The sequence below is a fragment of the Elephantulus edwardii genome, unplaced genomic scaffold (assembly GCF_000299155.1).
Source record: "Elephantulus edwardii isolate Elephantulus edwardi_28Jun2011 unplaced genomic scaffold, EleEdw1.0 scaffold00026, whole genome shotgun sequence".
Lineage (NCBI taxonomy): Eukaryota > Metazoa > Chordata > Mammalia > Macroscelidea > Macroscelididae > Elephantulus > Elephantulus edwardii.
The window spans coordinates 6061954-6076848 of NW_006399776.1; the positions used below are offsets into that span (position 1 = coordinate 6061954).

Sequence of the window (14895 nt, forward strand, 5' to 3'; positions counted from 1 at the left end):
GTCAGTGCTTCTGGTTCTTAAATTATTGAAGTACTAGACTCCAAAATAAACTACAAAAAAAACCCCAAAATAAAAACTCATATTATTGATTTCTGAAGGTCAGCTTCAAAGATGGTCTGGGGGCGGTAGTGGGCATGAGCAGAGAGCCCAGGCTTGAGGCCAGCGAGATTGGTTTGAGGGAAGAAAGGGCCCAAGTGGCAGCATCACCCATTTCTCCCTCATTGGGATTCCCAGCATCCCTCTCCTGACTGGCATGGAGGGCAGGTCCTCCACCTGTTCCAGGATCCCAGAAGCACCCAGTCCCAGAGGCTAAGGGAAACTCGATAAGGCTTACCAATCTTTTTGCCCAGAGGACCTGAGCCAGGGAGGGATGCTGGGATGGTGTTATGAGCAAGGCCCACATGCAGTAGTTGGAGGCACGGGGCAAAAAGTGCTCCTCTCCCTTCGGGCACTCATCTCACCGGCAGAGCAACCCCACCAAGAGCCACACACAGTGGTGTTCTGGCCTCTAAGGGGCCCTGCCCTTATGCGGCCCCCTCTCTCCTGATTTCGGCCCAGCTGTCACCAGGGAACCTGGGCCAAAGGCACCTTTGGAAACATAGATGCCAGTGGAGATCACAGCAGCTCTGGGCTTTCAGAGCCCACTGCCACTGGAAAAGAGGTCAAAGCCCCAGAAGGAGCTCCCTGAAGGACACTGCTGCCAGGGCAGGTCCAAGTGGCACCTCTCTTCTCCTTTGTTCCTCTGGCTGGTGCGGCTGCCAGTCTGATGCTAGACAGACACCCAAAGGTGTGGAAGGGTATTGCATCTCTTGGCAAGTTCACAGTCTGTCCAGTTCATGCCGTTTCCTCCTCCTCCTGAGAGCAGCACGTTGCATATTAAAAACGTCCCATCCAGGTTGCAATGTAAACAACGCAGAAGGAAGGTCCAGCTACTGGGCTGACAACGGGATGTTCTGGTGAGGCTCCTGCCTTATACCTGCAGTTTGTGGAGATCCAAGAAGTGGGTTACCTCGTGGCAAGCACCCTCTTTGTAGCTCCCCTGAGGGTCTCCCTGGGAGAAGTCACTGAGCCAGGCAATATGGAGGGAAGACAGGGCAGCCATTGGTGGTCTCTCCTGCCCCAACACATGCATATCCTTAGGAACCTGTACTTGATGAGGTGAACCAATGGAGAAAGCCAGGGGGATGGGGCAGGGGAGGTACAAGGCAACCACCATCATGCACCAACAGCTGGGAAGCAGTGACTGGGGGCTGGCCAGGTGCCACAGCCAGCCCAGCACAGCACAAACCCGGCAGGAAGAGGCCAGGCCAGGTTCACCACCACGGCTCCTGTTTCACACCCTCTGTGGCAACGAGGCCAGCAGGGACCCGGGAGTCCTTGGCCTGCCAAGGAGAGGCTCTAGCCCTATCCCTCTGGAACAACCCCTCAAGTCCCCACCATTGGGCTGGGAGTACTCAAGCTACTTCCCCATCCCCGAAAGGATGGAGAGGAACAAGTTGGAAGGGAAGGTGAGTCCAGCACTCACCTCTGTGGCAATGACACATTCGTTCCTCTCCTCTGATATCAAACACACAGACTGGTACATGGAGTCCCTGGGGGAGCATATCGCTGATATCCGACACTCTGGCTTTTCACTGAGGGAACACAAGACAGGCAAGTGAGACAGGGATGGTGGAGAGGGGAGGAGAAGGGAGGTGGGGTGGGAATGCAGGCCATGGGTTCCTAGGGCACTTGCAGAGAAGACCTGGAGATAAGACACAGAGACTAGGTAGAGCAGGCAGGACAGGTCCCTAAGAGAGACCCAGGACTCTCAACTTTACCAAAAAGGGTCCTGAGCCTGAAAAATAGTTAGCATTACAACTAGGGGATGTATGAGGTAAGATTAAAGTCACTGAGACATGCTGTGGACACTTGACATAAATGAATGAATGAATGCACTGGAGAGGGAGCAGGAGAGAAAGAATTCCTGACAATAACAAAAACCTCATCTTTGTCTCAATACACTGAAGGGCCTGGTGTCAGCCTCCTCTCAGTGTCCCTGGAGGAATCCCGAGGAGCCACCCACACAGGGGTCCATGGCCAAGCCCAGGACATCAAGGTTGTGCTCACCTGTGTAACCGCAGTGGCACCTTCTCCCCTAAGCTCTTGTCACTGTGAGAGTACTTCCCTGGCATGGTCCCATGCCCCAGCAGTCCTGGGGCCAGATTATAGTCCAAGGTATGGTTCTGCTGCTTGCCACAGTTGGACTTGTCTAGACCACAGTCTACTTCTAGCTCCTTCTTCTGGTTTGTGTTTTTGAGTTGGGCGGCGGGGATCAGGTTGTCCTTCTGGAAGTCCGACAAGTTGTTCATGGCTTCCCTGCTGTCATCATCTGGCCGCCGGAACCGCAGCTGCCGCACAGCCACTGCCACCATGCCCAGCAACATCAGTACCACGACCAGACCCACACCCAGGGAGACAGCCACCCAGGGGAAGCTGGACTGCACGTCCAGAGGGATCTCGCAGCGGCTGCCCAGAAAGCCATACGGGCAGTTACAGACGAAGTTGTCTGGAGAGAGGCTGGGATAGCAGGTGGCGCCGTTGAAGCAGGGCCCTGAGGTACAGGCATCACTGGGTGTCCGCACTTCGCAGCGCTGGCCTGAGAAGCCAGGAGGGCAGGTACACAAGACCCCATTCTCCAGGTCATGGCAAGTGCCACCATGGGCACAAGGGTTGCGGGCACAATTGCTGATGGGCAGTTCACAGTAGGCCCCTGTGAATCCAGGGCGGCAACGGCACAGGCGGCTGGGGCCTCGGTTCAGACACTGACCCCCTGCAGGGACATGGAGCAAATCAGCAAAGATCTTGGACCCTGAGTGCAGGCAAGTAGAGTGCCCCATCCCGGGAGCGAGTTGCTGGCCTTCTGCCTCCTCGAATACAGCCAGTATTTACCAAGCCCACTGCATGGAGCCAGGCGCAGGGATAAAAATGACCAGCATCTTAGAAGTAGAATCCAACAGATGGGCTTGGATTTGAATCTCAGTACCGTCTCTCTTTAGCTGGGCATCTGGCATCTGTGGCTTTATCGGATCTACTAGCCTCAGTTTCCTCATTTATTAAGTTGGGGTCTATCCCTTCCTGGGATTGCTCTGAGTGTTCACACAGGATAACGCATGTACGCAGGAGCACAGGTTTGGTACACAATAAATGCCCAAATACATATAATTATTTGTTATTATTTCATTTAATTAATTTCATAACCACACGAAATATCAAGGGCAGATATTATATTTCCCCATTTAGCAATGAAGAAACTGTCTCCAGAGAGGGTAGTAATTAGTAAGAGAGCAAACTTCTGTACACTTTCTTCTCCCCATCCTTCCAACCTCTCTCTAGCCCCTGAGGCATCTCTCTGAGCTGAAGCTATCTCACCTGCCTCAAGGGGTGGCACCAGGAGGCCAAACAGACAATATGTTCTGTACCCCAAAAGGTGCTGGATACTCTAAATGCCTTGTGCCATGCCAGGCTCTCTGTGGCTGGGAGACCAGATGAGGCATTCAGGAACAAGCTCTGACTGGTAGCTCCCCTCCAGGATGGATATGGAACCTCCGATCCCCCTTTCTACTTCAGCACTTCCTGACTAATGGTATGGAAGCCAAGCAGCATGAACCCTGAGCTTTCTCATAATGCCCACTGCTAACTTGTCCCCCTTCTAAAGCCCTCCTGCTGGCCAAGCAAACTCTTCACCCTCCTGATTGATTAGATGGAGACCCATCTCAGACTGCCAGAACAACAGCCGCCCTCTACGTTGTCCCCTGACCCTCCCTCACCACAAAGTTCTATTAGTCCGATTGCAGGTCCGCCCTGGCAAGGGACCGGGACGTACCATTGGCACACGGGTTGCTGGTGCACCTGTCCACTTTCTTCTCACAGTTGGAGCCAGTGAAGTTAGGGGGGCATTCACAGGCATAGCTGGCTCCCTGGTTTCGCTCTCGACAAGAACCTCCGTTGAAGCAGGGGGAGTCAGTGCAACTCAAGGTGCTATGTTCACAGTGTGAGCCATAGTAGCCTGGGGGACACAGGCAGAGGTAGCCGCCCTCTTGGTCCTGGAGAAAGGCCATAAGGGGGGCCAAAGTCAGGTTCTGAGAGTAGAGATGGGTAGCTGCTCAGTGTCTGCCATTGCTGCACACCCACTGGCTGCCTGGGTTGGGGGGTGTTTGGGCATCACCTGGCCAGACCTCTGGCTCACCTTACAGCTGCCTCCATTACGACAGGGGTTGCTGTCACACTTGCTGAGCTCCAGCTCACAGTCCACGCCAGTATAGCCTGGGCGGCAGGTGCAGGTATAGCTCCGCTGTCCACTGTTGGAGCACGTTGCCCCGTTTTTGCAGGGGGAGTGGTGGGTGCAGTAGTTGAGGTCTGGGGAGACAGGAACCAGGCAGCTGAGCAGGGCTGAGAATACTCCCCACCAAGGTTCCCCATGATGAAAGCAAGTTCACTTCATGTTTGACCCAAACGGGTTCTGACTCCAAGTCTCCCAGGCCCAAATACCCTTCCTTCTCCCACAATGAAATGCATGTGGAAGCACCAAGAACCACCTCTGACCAGTAGGAAGTTCATTAAGGTTCAAAGAACTAGCAATTCCGCAATTGCCTGCCTTGTGAGCTCCGAAATGCTCCCAAACAACCAGGAAAAGATAAAGGTAAGGACTAAGATGAACGATGAGGAGAGGGAAGGCACGGCCCTGACCTAGTAGAGGAGGAAATCAGAAAAAGCTGCACAGAAGAGAGGCAGCAGAGGTAAGCCTAGGAGGAGAGATAGCAGTTTAACAGGTGGAAGCTGGAGAGAAGGCATTCTGAATGGAGGAGAGAACACCTTTAGAAGTCATCAGGCAATTTTAAAAGAAAGAACTATTGAGTGTATTTTGAAACGTAATTACTTGTTTTCTGCATTGAGAAGGACAGGGAGGGGTAACCAGACAAGACAAATACAGGGACTCTAAGAGCTGTGTTCGCATGTGACAAATCCGACTGACTGTCACCTGGGAGCAAATGTGGTGGCAAAGGAGAATGGGCAGGAACCAAGTGCTTGTGTGGAGGAGGAGGTAAGGGGCATGGACAGACGGACACATAAGATGCACAGACCTACACCCCAAAAAGAGGAGAAGAGCAGAATTTGCCCTAAAGCAAAGTTTAGAAGTCAGGGAGCAATGGATAAGATGGGCAAATAGAAACAGGCACCCCAAAGAGGAAAAGGGAAGGGTGCTATTATATTGAGATGTGACAAATAACACAAAACAAAATGTGTATATAATGTTGGGTGGAAAACTACCTTACTTTGTAAACTTTGACCCAAACTACAATAAAATGTTGAAAAAAATGGCTCCCCATCCTGCACAACCAGAGAGTGACCAACCAGGTGCCTGTCCCCTCCCCACCACCAGGAAAAACCAGTATGGGCTCAGGCAGCCACCTGGCCAGTGCAACTGAGGCTGTATGTGCCCACAGCAAGAAGGCGGTTAGAAGTCACTCCGCCCAGAGGCCTAGCAGGCCCGTAGCCTCATGGCAGCCAGAGGGCACACCCATCAGACAGCTGTTTGGGAGAGAGCTGCTCAAACAGCGCCCGCAGGTAAGCAAACATTTAGGGGGTTAATAGGTAACTATGAGGTAGAAAGAGGAACTGAGCCTGGCATCCCTCTCTTTGACCTAGCTGGAATTTATGAGTGCAACCTCCAGGTTGCCAAACTGTCACCCTCCTGGCTCCTCTAGTCAGCCTTGCTCCCTAGCATCAGGAGGATCTGCTTCATAAAAACTCCACTTAAATCAAGTTGTTTCCAACTCAGAGTGACCCTGCATTGGGTCCCAGGCTGGAGGTCTTTACAGAGAAGACTGGCTATTTTTCTCCCAAAGAGACACTGATGGATTAAAACTGCTGACCTTTTTTGGTTTGTAGGCAGCTATAATATACTCTATACCACCAAGATTCCTTAGCACCAGGAAAAGGACGCGCAACCTCATGTTAGGTTAGTTGTAAAGATCTGAAAAGCCCAAAGATGCCTGAGGGAGCATGGGAGAGCCAAGTCAAACCCCTCAGTAAGAAGGGTCAATAGACAATTCCATGACCTCATCTCATCTGCCCCTCTGCAGTCCTCACTTTGCCCTGGCTTACCTTGGTCACAGAACAGGCCTCCCCAGCCCTCATCACAGGTGCACTGCCAGGGTGTGCTGCAGGTGCCATGGTGACAGCCATTGTGGGGGATGCATTCATTGCAGAGGCGGCCCTGCCAGCCTGGGCGACAACTGAGAGAGAAAAGAGAAGCTGAGGGTGAGGTGAAAGGCTCCACTAGAGAGAGGTAGGATCCCCACCACCACCTCAAATCCCCTACTCACAGACACTCTGCAGGCTTGAGGCAGTAGCCATTCTGCTCATTACAGCCAGAAAGACAGATTGCTAAAGAAAGAAAACACAGTTTGGGTGTGGTGAGATGCCAGGAACTCTGAAGACCTGTCTTCTCTCTCCTGAGCCGAGGAGTGCCTTCAGCTCACCTTCCCACTCCTGGCCTACCAGAGGAATCATTCCCATGTTCAAGGGAGACGATGACACAGAGAAGGAGAATAAAGGCTGAATGGAATGCAATTATTGGAGGTGTCCCTGTGCAGGTCTGAGGCCAGTCCCATCCTAAGCATTCGTAGGTGTCCCTGAGGCCTAACTAGTGGGCTGCCCACGCCTGCTCTATAAGGGAGCAGGTTGTGGCCCAGAAGATGGTACTACCTGCTCAGGTGACCTTACACCCCATCCCCACCCAATGTAGCCGGGAACTTGGCCACTTACGCTTATCACAGTACTTTCCCGTCCAGCCGGGCAGACAGGACAGGCTGCCGTCTGGCTGACACACGTAGTGGCCGAAGTGGTCATCGCGCTTTTTGCACAGGCGTGAGCAGCTGTCTCCATAGTAGTTGTCACTGCAGATGACCCGGTAAGAATAGCGTAGTCTTGTTGGGGGGCTGGTCTGCTCATCCAGTAACCAGTTCTCACCCACAGCTAGGGACCTCTGAATGGTGATCTTGCTGATGAGCGAGTCTGCTGGCAAGGCCTCTGAGGGGGCAGAGGGCCAGATTAGGGATGTATAGGCAATCCCCAAGGGTGCCAGTGACTGCTGGCCAGTGCCCATCTTGCAGTGATCAGCCACCAAAACGAGCTGTTTGTCCAGAAAGCCCTCACTTGCTGTTAAGGACCAGGTCACAGGTATCCAGGTCCAGGTCTCCTGGCTGTTTAGCAGCTGTGTGTGTGACCCTGTGCTCATGTGCATGGAGACCTGATACCATTCAAAAAGGGACAATAGGAGGATGTTAAGATATCCCAGTACTATGAAGGACGATAGGGAGGGGAAAAGAAAAGATCAAGATGAGGGAGAGGGGAAAAAAAAGGTTCTAGGTTCTGGAGGACCCTGGAAGTAGGTGGTCTCTTGGTGCTTCTCCAAGGGTTGTGCCCCCAAAGATGGGTAATGGTATTCTTTTTCCTTTTCAAAGTGAGAATTGTTGTGCTGCTGAAATATCCTTTTCCTCTGTGTCAGAACAACATCCCAAAGCCATTATTCCCTTTCCAAAGGAGCGGAATTCACGAAAGGTGTAAAATACAGGAAGGGGCCCGTCAGCGGCGCTGGCAGCTTCAGCCTTTCTCACCGCCGTGCTCCCCGCGTTCCCACGCCAAAAATAACCCGCAGGAAACGCAATTGTGCTCGAGTCCAGGCAGCGGGCGGAATCGCAGCGTCCAGCGCGGGGCGCAGCTCCCGGCTGAGCTCAGCGTCCCACCCCCACCCCGAGCCCCGCGCTTCCCCCGCCCCTGGTTAACTCTTTCAGCGCTGCGCCGTGTCGCCCCCCTGTGGCGGTGGGATGAGCTACTCACCTGGCCGCAGGTCGTCTCCAGGCGCGTGCCAAGCTTCAATGATGAGGGAGAAAGTACCCTGGGGGTGGGGGTGGGGGTGGGGGGCAGGGAGGGGAGAGAGAGCGCGAGATGAGCTGGGGGAAGGATGGGGGGGGGCGCTGCCTGCCAGTAGCCAGTTTAATTAACCTAATTGCAGGATACAATTTCAGAGGCCGGGTCAACATAACGGGTCTGTGCGCAGCGCCCAGCGCGCAAGGACGCAAGAGAAGAAACCGAAGCGGGGGAGGGTTTGAAGCGAGTGTATGTGAGAGTCACTTGGTGGGAGGGAGGAAGAGGGCGCTGGGGTGGTAGGTGATGAAAATTGGGTCCTAAGAGTCCTAAGAAGGGAGAGCGTAAAACTGGGACAAGAAAGACTTTGGTGAGAGCTTTCTTAAGTGCAAAGGAATCGATAAGAAATCAGGAGGCAGTGTGCCTTCGGGGAGTTGGGAGATAGAGAAAATTTGGGATGGAAGTTTTGATCTCAGAACGCCCCCTCCGTCCTCTCCCCCTCCCAATAAGCTCAGGTTGTGCTCACCGGCCAGGTAAAATTGAAAGGCAGTTGGAGAGGATTGCGGCCTCCGCCGCTACTGTCGTCCGCGACCGCGAAGGAGTTGGTGCCCAGCACCGGAGTAGAGACGCTGCCAAAGGTGCAGGGCCCGGGAGACACAACTGCCTGGAAGTGCTTAAGGCAGACGCGGAAGAAGGTCCGGCAGCCGGGCTCGCAAGACCGCCCGCTGGCGAGGACGCCCTGCTCGTTAGCGAACTCTTGTAGCTGCAGCTGGAAGACTCCGGAGCCGGTCGCGCGCTATTGGAGAGACGGGGAGAAGCAGAGAGGGGAGGGTCAGCTCGGTGGTGCCCAGGGTGCAGGCTCCGAGGGCGGTGGGAGAGGTTGCGGGACGTTACCTGCTGCCAAAGTGCCACGAGCAGCAGCAAAACCCAGCCAGAGGCGCTCCGGGTCGCGGCTGCCATCCCCAGGGGCGTCTCTCGCTCCACCCGCGGGCCCTGAAGCCGGCTTTGCTCTGGACGCTGCTTTCCCTCGCGTCCGCGTACAGGAGGCGTCCCTGAAAAGCTGGGCTTCGCTTGGACGCTGCTCACCCCCCGCCCCGCGCCTTCTAGCTCTGCTCCAGCTGCCGTGGTAAGTAATCCAGGTGAGAGCTGGTGGGCGGCGGCCGCGCTGAGGACGTGTCCTCCGACTAATCCTGGGGCTGCAAGGCAGCCAGTGCCCTGGCTACACTGCACCCAAGTGGTTTGGGCTGTAGCTCTCGGCTTCGTACTCTCGGCCTGCGTGCAGCGCCGCTACTGAAACCTGTGCGCTCCAGAGCCTTCCTTATATATATTGGCTGAAATCCTCTCGGCCTGTCACTCAGAATCATGGTCACTCTCTCTCCCCTCCCCTCCAGGCCTCTAGCCGCTGCAGCCCAGCGCCGCCCGGAGGGGGCCTCCGCCCTCACCCACCCCCCTCCCTCCCTGCTTGCCAGTCCAGCGCAGGTCCCCGCCCCTCAATGCTGTTCTCAGCTCTTGAGCCCGCAAGTCTGCCCCGGCTGAGGCTACCAGTGCTCAGTGATTGTCGGGTTGCTGGCCAAGACCCTGACCCTAGGAGAATAAAGCCAGCGCCGAGACGTGGGGAGGGAGGTGAGCGGGGGTTCCCGGATGGTCAAGGGGGCGGAGACACTGGGGAGTCCCCGTAGGCGGTGCGTCCTCAGTCGGCGCTGGTTACCTGCAGCCCTCGTTCAGGTAAAAAGAACTCAAGCCCGGAAAGCGAAACTAGCGCCAAAGGACTCCAGTCTCCTTCCCGGAGCTTCGGGAGTTCACGTCTCGAAGGACTACAAACTGGGAGCGCCATTCGCCGTGCATCCTCAGCGCGGCAGGGAAGCCAGCGGGCACCTTAACATCTCCGTAGCTACTTTGGCCAAGACGAGAAGCCAAGTTCCCGGCCTCAGGGGCTGCCTCTCTCCACCTGGTGGGGGTATCTCTCCCTAGCTACGGGGGGGTGCGTGCCCAACGCGTGCCTTCTTGCTTTTTCTGGCCCTGCGGAGGCTAGGCGCGTGCCAAACCCCAGGCGCGTGGTCCCCAAGGTGGGGGAGGGGCAGGCGTCTTCAGCTGTATGGTAATGAGGGCTGGCCCCGCCCCCAGCATCTCCCCTCACCTGGGTCCTGCTTCGGTTCCAGTGCGCATCTCCCCCCGACCCCTGCAGCCCCAGCATCCCCCCTCCTCGCGTCCTGTAGCTCCGATGGGGCAGAGAGGAACTCTCCTGGTTCCAGACTTGGCTCAGGCCACTGAAGGGTCAAGGTGAGAGGCTGAGGCCCAGTAGGCGTGGGTCCTCTCCTCTCGGGGAGGGATGTGGGTGGAACTGGAAGCGTGCGGACTTGTTTGAGTTTCTGGCAGCTTCACTCGTCTTACGACTCCCCCAGGCGGCCCCACTCCTCCAGCGACGCAGCTGCTTTCCGGGAACCTGGAGAGATCCCCGGAGGTCGCAGAGTGGGGAGGGCTGGTTTCTCCCAGTCTCGGGGGTGCTGTGGAGCTCTCCCTCTGAGACGCCAAGGGCGGAGGGGCCGTGTGGCTTCAGCTGTCAGCCTGCCCGCGTGGTGATAGCTATCTTTGGGCGATAAGATCGGCGGGGGGCAGGGGGGCAGGAGCGAGGACGCGGCGCGGGCCCCGGAGAGACCATGGGGTGTGGGGACATTGCACTGAGCTCAACAGCTGCCTTTGCCGAACGTGGTCTGATTACCCCCCCCCTTTTATGGGGTGGTTTGTAGGATTGGGGGAAAAGATGAGAAACAAGGGGCTGGGAGCGTGGATTGGGGGGAGGGGTATGAGGTAAGGAGACGGGCTCCGGGGTCCCCCACGCACGGCCACCCCTCCCAGCCACCATCTGGCGCGAGCTGGTTGGCGTGGGGAACCGAGGTGGGGCGGGGGCCGGCAGATGGACCCAGGCTGCGCTCCTGAGTTTATGTAGGTTATGGGCAGGCAGTCCTCAGGCTTTAGGGAGGGGGAGCCTCCCAGCGATGCTGGCAAGTGGGCTCCCAGATCCATTCTCCCCGCGTCTGAGCAGCCCTAGACCTCTCTGTGATGCCAAAGGATGCTCCCTATTCTCTAAGATGGCACGCAGCCCTGCCTAGCTCTCACTCCCAAATCCTGGCCTGGGAGTTCTTAAAAACTCACACCTTTATCAGTGCTGGCACCTGCTTGACCTTCAGGGGAGACAGAGTCCCACATGAGGCATCTTGCTCAAACTGGCAAAGGTGAAACGCACTTCTCCTTATACCACTGGGACTAATGCGCTTCAAAGCACGTTACCAGTGTAGCAAAGCTCCAAACCGAAGCAGGTATCATGTTTGAATCTCAAAGAGCTAGAAAGCCTCTGACCAGGATGGAAAGAGTTACGTTCATTCTCATCTTCCTCCTCTTCAGGTACCCGGTAGCATGGGGCGCTCCCCCGATTCTCTGTCCTCTCAGACGCGCTACCCTCAATCTCACCAGCGCTCCCATCTGCTGGGGTCAGACTTGACTTTCTGGGCAAAGGGTTGCGCACCTGGCAGACAAAGGAGGACAGGGGTGTGCAAAGACCCCTTGGTATTTCTAACCGCCCAGTAGCTGAGCTTCACCCTTCTCCCACTTCTGACTTGAAATGTGAAGACCCCCACATACGTCCTAGCAGTTGGTAGGAATCTGCATTGCCAGCCTGACCCGTGGAGTTGGAACCTCATGGTGGACGCCTATTGCCCTCAGTGCAGACTCTTGGCGCCGCTCTGCAGAACGAAACAAGCCGGGTCAGGGCTCCTAGAGGCTGTGCGCTCTGGGCGGGGCCTCGGGTTCCTCCCCACGACCGGCATCCCCAACCCTGCCCTGCTTCGGGACCGTCAGGGAGGACTGACTTAATGCAAGCCTGCAGCTTTCCACTCCTGAGGCCTTCAGCTTCTGCCGCCCTCCCGGGAGCTCAAATACTGCCTTCCAGCCATGCACTCGAGTTGATCCCAGGTTATTGGGGTGCAACAGGATCCGTGTGGAGACTCCCGGCTCTGGATAACTTAACTCGCCCTCGCCGAGGCTGCCAGCCCAACTCTTAGCCCTTCTGCACGGTTATGCTCCCTCCAGCCCCCACCCTTGGGCTGCGCGGTCCGTCCGGCAGACTCCTATTTGGAAAACGCGCCTTCGCGCAGCAGAGTAGGAGCGCGGTGGGGCCTGGTCACTGCACCGGGCTGGGCAGGCTGGGGGCGGAGAAGCCGACCTGGCTGGGGCGGGGCGCTTAAGCCTTCAGGGGCACCGCTGCGGTCGCTGCGGAGAAGGGGCCACGTGCAGAGAGCCGCGGCCCCAGAGCTGCACAGAAGGCGGGGAGATTTGCAAACTGTTGCTGCCACATGGCTGCTCCATTCGATCCATTCACATTGAAATGAGGCCGGCGCGTGCCTCATCTGCCGCAGGGCGCTGCCACGCGTCAGCCCGGCCCGCCGCGTGCCAACTGGGGCAGGCCCTGCAAGCATTGGGGGCCTAGCCAAGATCCTGCGGCCAGGGGCATGGAGGGGGCAAGGGGAACTGAGGCCCCCAGGCCATTCAGGCGCCGCGGGTTCGCAGGCCTTGGCCCTGACAATTGTGAATGAGCTGGTGAGAAAAGGCCAGGTTCGGAGGGAGGCTGGGATCGATGCCGCCTCTCCCAGCAGATGCGTCCCGCAGCGCTACCCTCTATCAGGCGCTGCTCGCACCTGCCGGTCAATAAATCGATTTTACAATTTAATGCAGCAGCTTCCCGCCCGCCTAGGACAGATGCCGCAGCAGAACCACCTCCGCCCAAGCCCCTCCCTTCGAGGGGAGCCAGCGGTTAGGCAGGGATTCCCGCTCCGCAAGCTGCGCCCTGAGGTGGGGGTGGGGAGGGTTTGTCACCTCTCTCTGGAGCCTCTACAAGGAATTGCCGCCTGCGGTTTTTCCCGAGCCTGAGACTGGTGGCTAGAAGATGATGATTTGATGGTAGCCTGCGGACTCACTGGGGGACTTCAAGGGAGAAACAGGATGCAGTGGCTGATAAGATGTGAAGGTTCATGTGAGAAGGAACAAAGGATGGGCCATGGACACTGGGAGATGCTAAGGGCTGAAGAAGTCCCACGACTGGGGCACTGATCAGAGATAGGTAGAATGAGGGTAGGATGGGTCTTACTGACTCTCAGTGTGAATTAATTACTGAGTGTGGGACAGAGTTGGTTCTTGGCATTTCCTAATTTTGTAGTCTTGGATTTGCCATTTAACATTAACTCTACACCTCTTGTTTTCTCATCTTTGCAATGGGGGAAATGGGAGCCACCTGAAAAGGTGATTGGGGAGATTGCATCAGGCTCTGCATTTAAGAAGCTAATCATGATCGAGTTCCTTTACTCCAGGCAATAGCAAGAGGCAGCTTTAGGGTGGATCCAGAGATCCATGACGTAAAACTGAGTGCCAGGAGGAAAGGAGGGGAAGAACCAGCCAAAGGTAGAGAGAGTCATATGGAAGGAGGCATGAGAAGTAGAGGTGGGGGAAAGAGGAAAGATAGGTGGGGCATGGAAAGAGATGGACTCTTGAGAAGATGCATGGGGGAAAAAAGATGCGTGGGAGAAAATGCAACTGTGAGGGCCTTCTGGGGATGGGGGTGGGCACAAGGTCCTTTTCTGAAGGAAGAAGCCTGGGGCTGCAAGCATGGATTTGAAAAAGAGGTTGGAGGAACCAAATGTGCCTGGTCTTGATCTTCCAGAGATGACTCTGCAGCCAGGATCACATATAGGTGACATACCATTTTCCTTATAGATAGAAAAGATAACTCTGGTTGTTGATGTTCCTTCCTTTTGGATCAGGGAAACTCAGTCCTTCCCATGTCACCAAGGGACTGTACCATACCAGGTATACATCCTGGGCTGTAATGTCCTCTAGATTCATGATGATTCACGATGCTGACCCACACAGCACAGGGAAATGAGGTCTGAAAGGGCAGGACTTCTGGGCATGAGTCAAGAGTGCCTGCCTCGCCACCTCAAGAGACCAGGAGGACTTCCTACCTCTCTGCTCTCCCAGATTTCCAGGGCCCTGAGATCCTACACTAGCACTACATAGTCTGTTTCCTTTGCCTTTCAGAAAACTCAATGCAGGTGGTGCCTGGACCTCTTCTGCAGAGGACATGGGCCCAAGAGAAGAGAAATTGAGAACTTTTGACCTTCTGTGATTTGTGTTGGGCAGAGAGTTCTGCCTTGGCCTCCTGGCTTAGGAGAGGGGAGGGGAAAGCCAGGGCAGGGTGGAAGCTGGCTGGAGAGGCTAAGACAGTTCTAGCTGCAAAGGCTCACGTTGGTGGTGACCCCAGCAGCTGCCCCAGCATCATTTGCCAAACCCAGGGGATGCCTGGAAAGCTAGGCTTCTGGGAGTCATAAAGCGGGTATTTCCAGCCACAGAGGCAGCCAGGATTTAGGGCGGCCTTCAGGGCAACTTTCCCAGAGCCCCTGGCTTCCCCTTCCCTAACTCCTTCCTGTTCCCACTTCAGGGAGGGAGCAGGAGATTCAGGGAATAGCAGAGAGCCAGCTCAGGGTAGCTTCTGCATGGAGAACCCCCAAGCCCCAAGGCTTAACTCCCTGTCACCTAAAAGTGGATCCTTAGGTCACAGATTATCCTGAGGGGTTTTATAGGGCCAGCAGCAGAGGGAATAAAGCAAAGCCATTTCTGGGAGTCATTGAGGGTCAATGACTTGTCCTAAAGCATGGACTATGGTGGGAGGGTTGAACTTGAGCATAAACAAAGCCTCAGCCACTCCATTGGATTCTTGACTAAGCTTTCCTACCCTCAAGTTTTTCTTCCCCTATAGAACACACCTCATCTACTCATTTTCTATCATGGTTATACAAACTTTGACCGTCTTCTCCTCCTGTTCCCTCTTGAGCAGATGAGTCTCCTTGAAATCACTGACAGGTGGGAAGCTTTCCCCAGTCGCCCAACATCTTTGACCCTCATGCCACCTTTGGCCCTGATTTTCCAGCACCATCT

At 55.7% G+C, this 14895-nt stretch overlaps 1 protein-coding gene across 1 annotated transcript; it reads right to left on the reverse strand.

Moving 5' to 3' along the window:
* Positions 1–493: 493 nt before the first annotated feature.
* Positions 494–9205, reverse strand: DLL4 (delta-like 4 (Drosophila)). Its single transcript, XM_006883002.1, has 11 exons — positions 8806–9205; positions 8438–8707; positions 7885–7942; positions 6811–7074; positions 6369–6429; positions 6148–6278; positions 4229–4398; positions 3866–4085; positions 2110–2812; positions 1526–1634; positions 494–976 (listed from the first exon to the last, which is right to left on the reverse strand). The coding sequence occupies exons 1-11, from the start codon at positions 8869–8871 to the stop codon at positions 971–973; spliced, it is 2058 nt and encodes a 685-aa protein (XP_006883064.1). The 5' UTR covers positions 8872–9205; the 3' UTR covers positions 494–970.
* Between the last annotated feature and the right edge of the window lie 5690 nt (positions 9206–14895).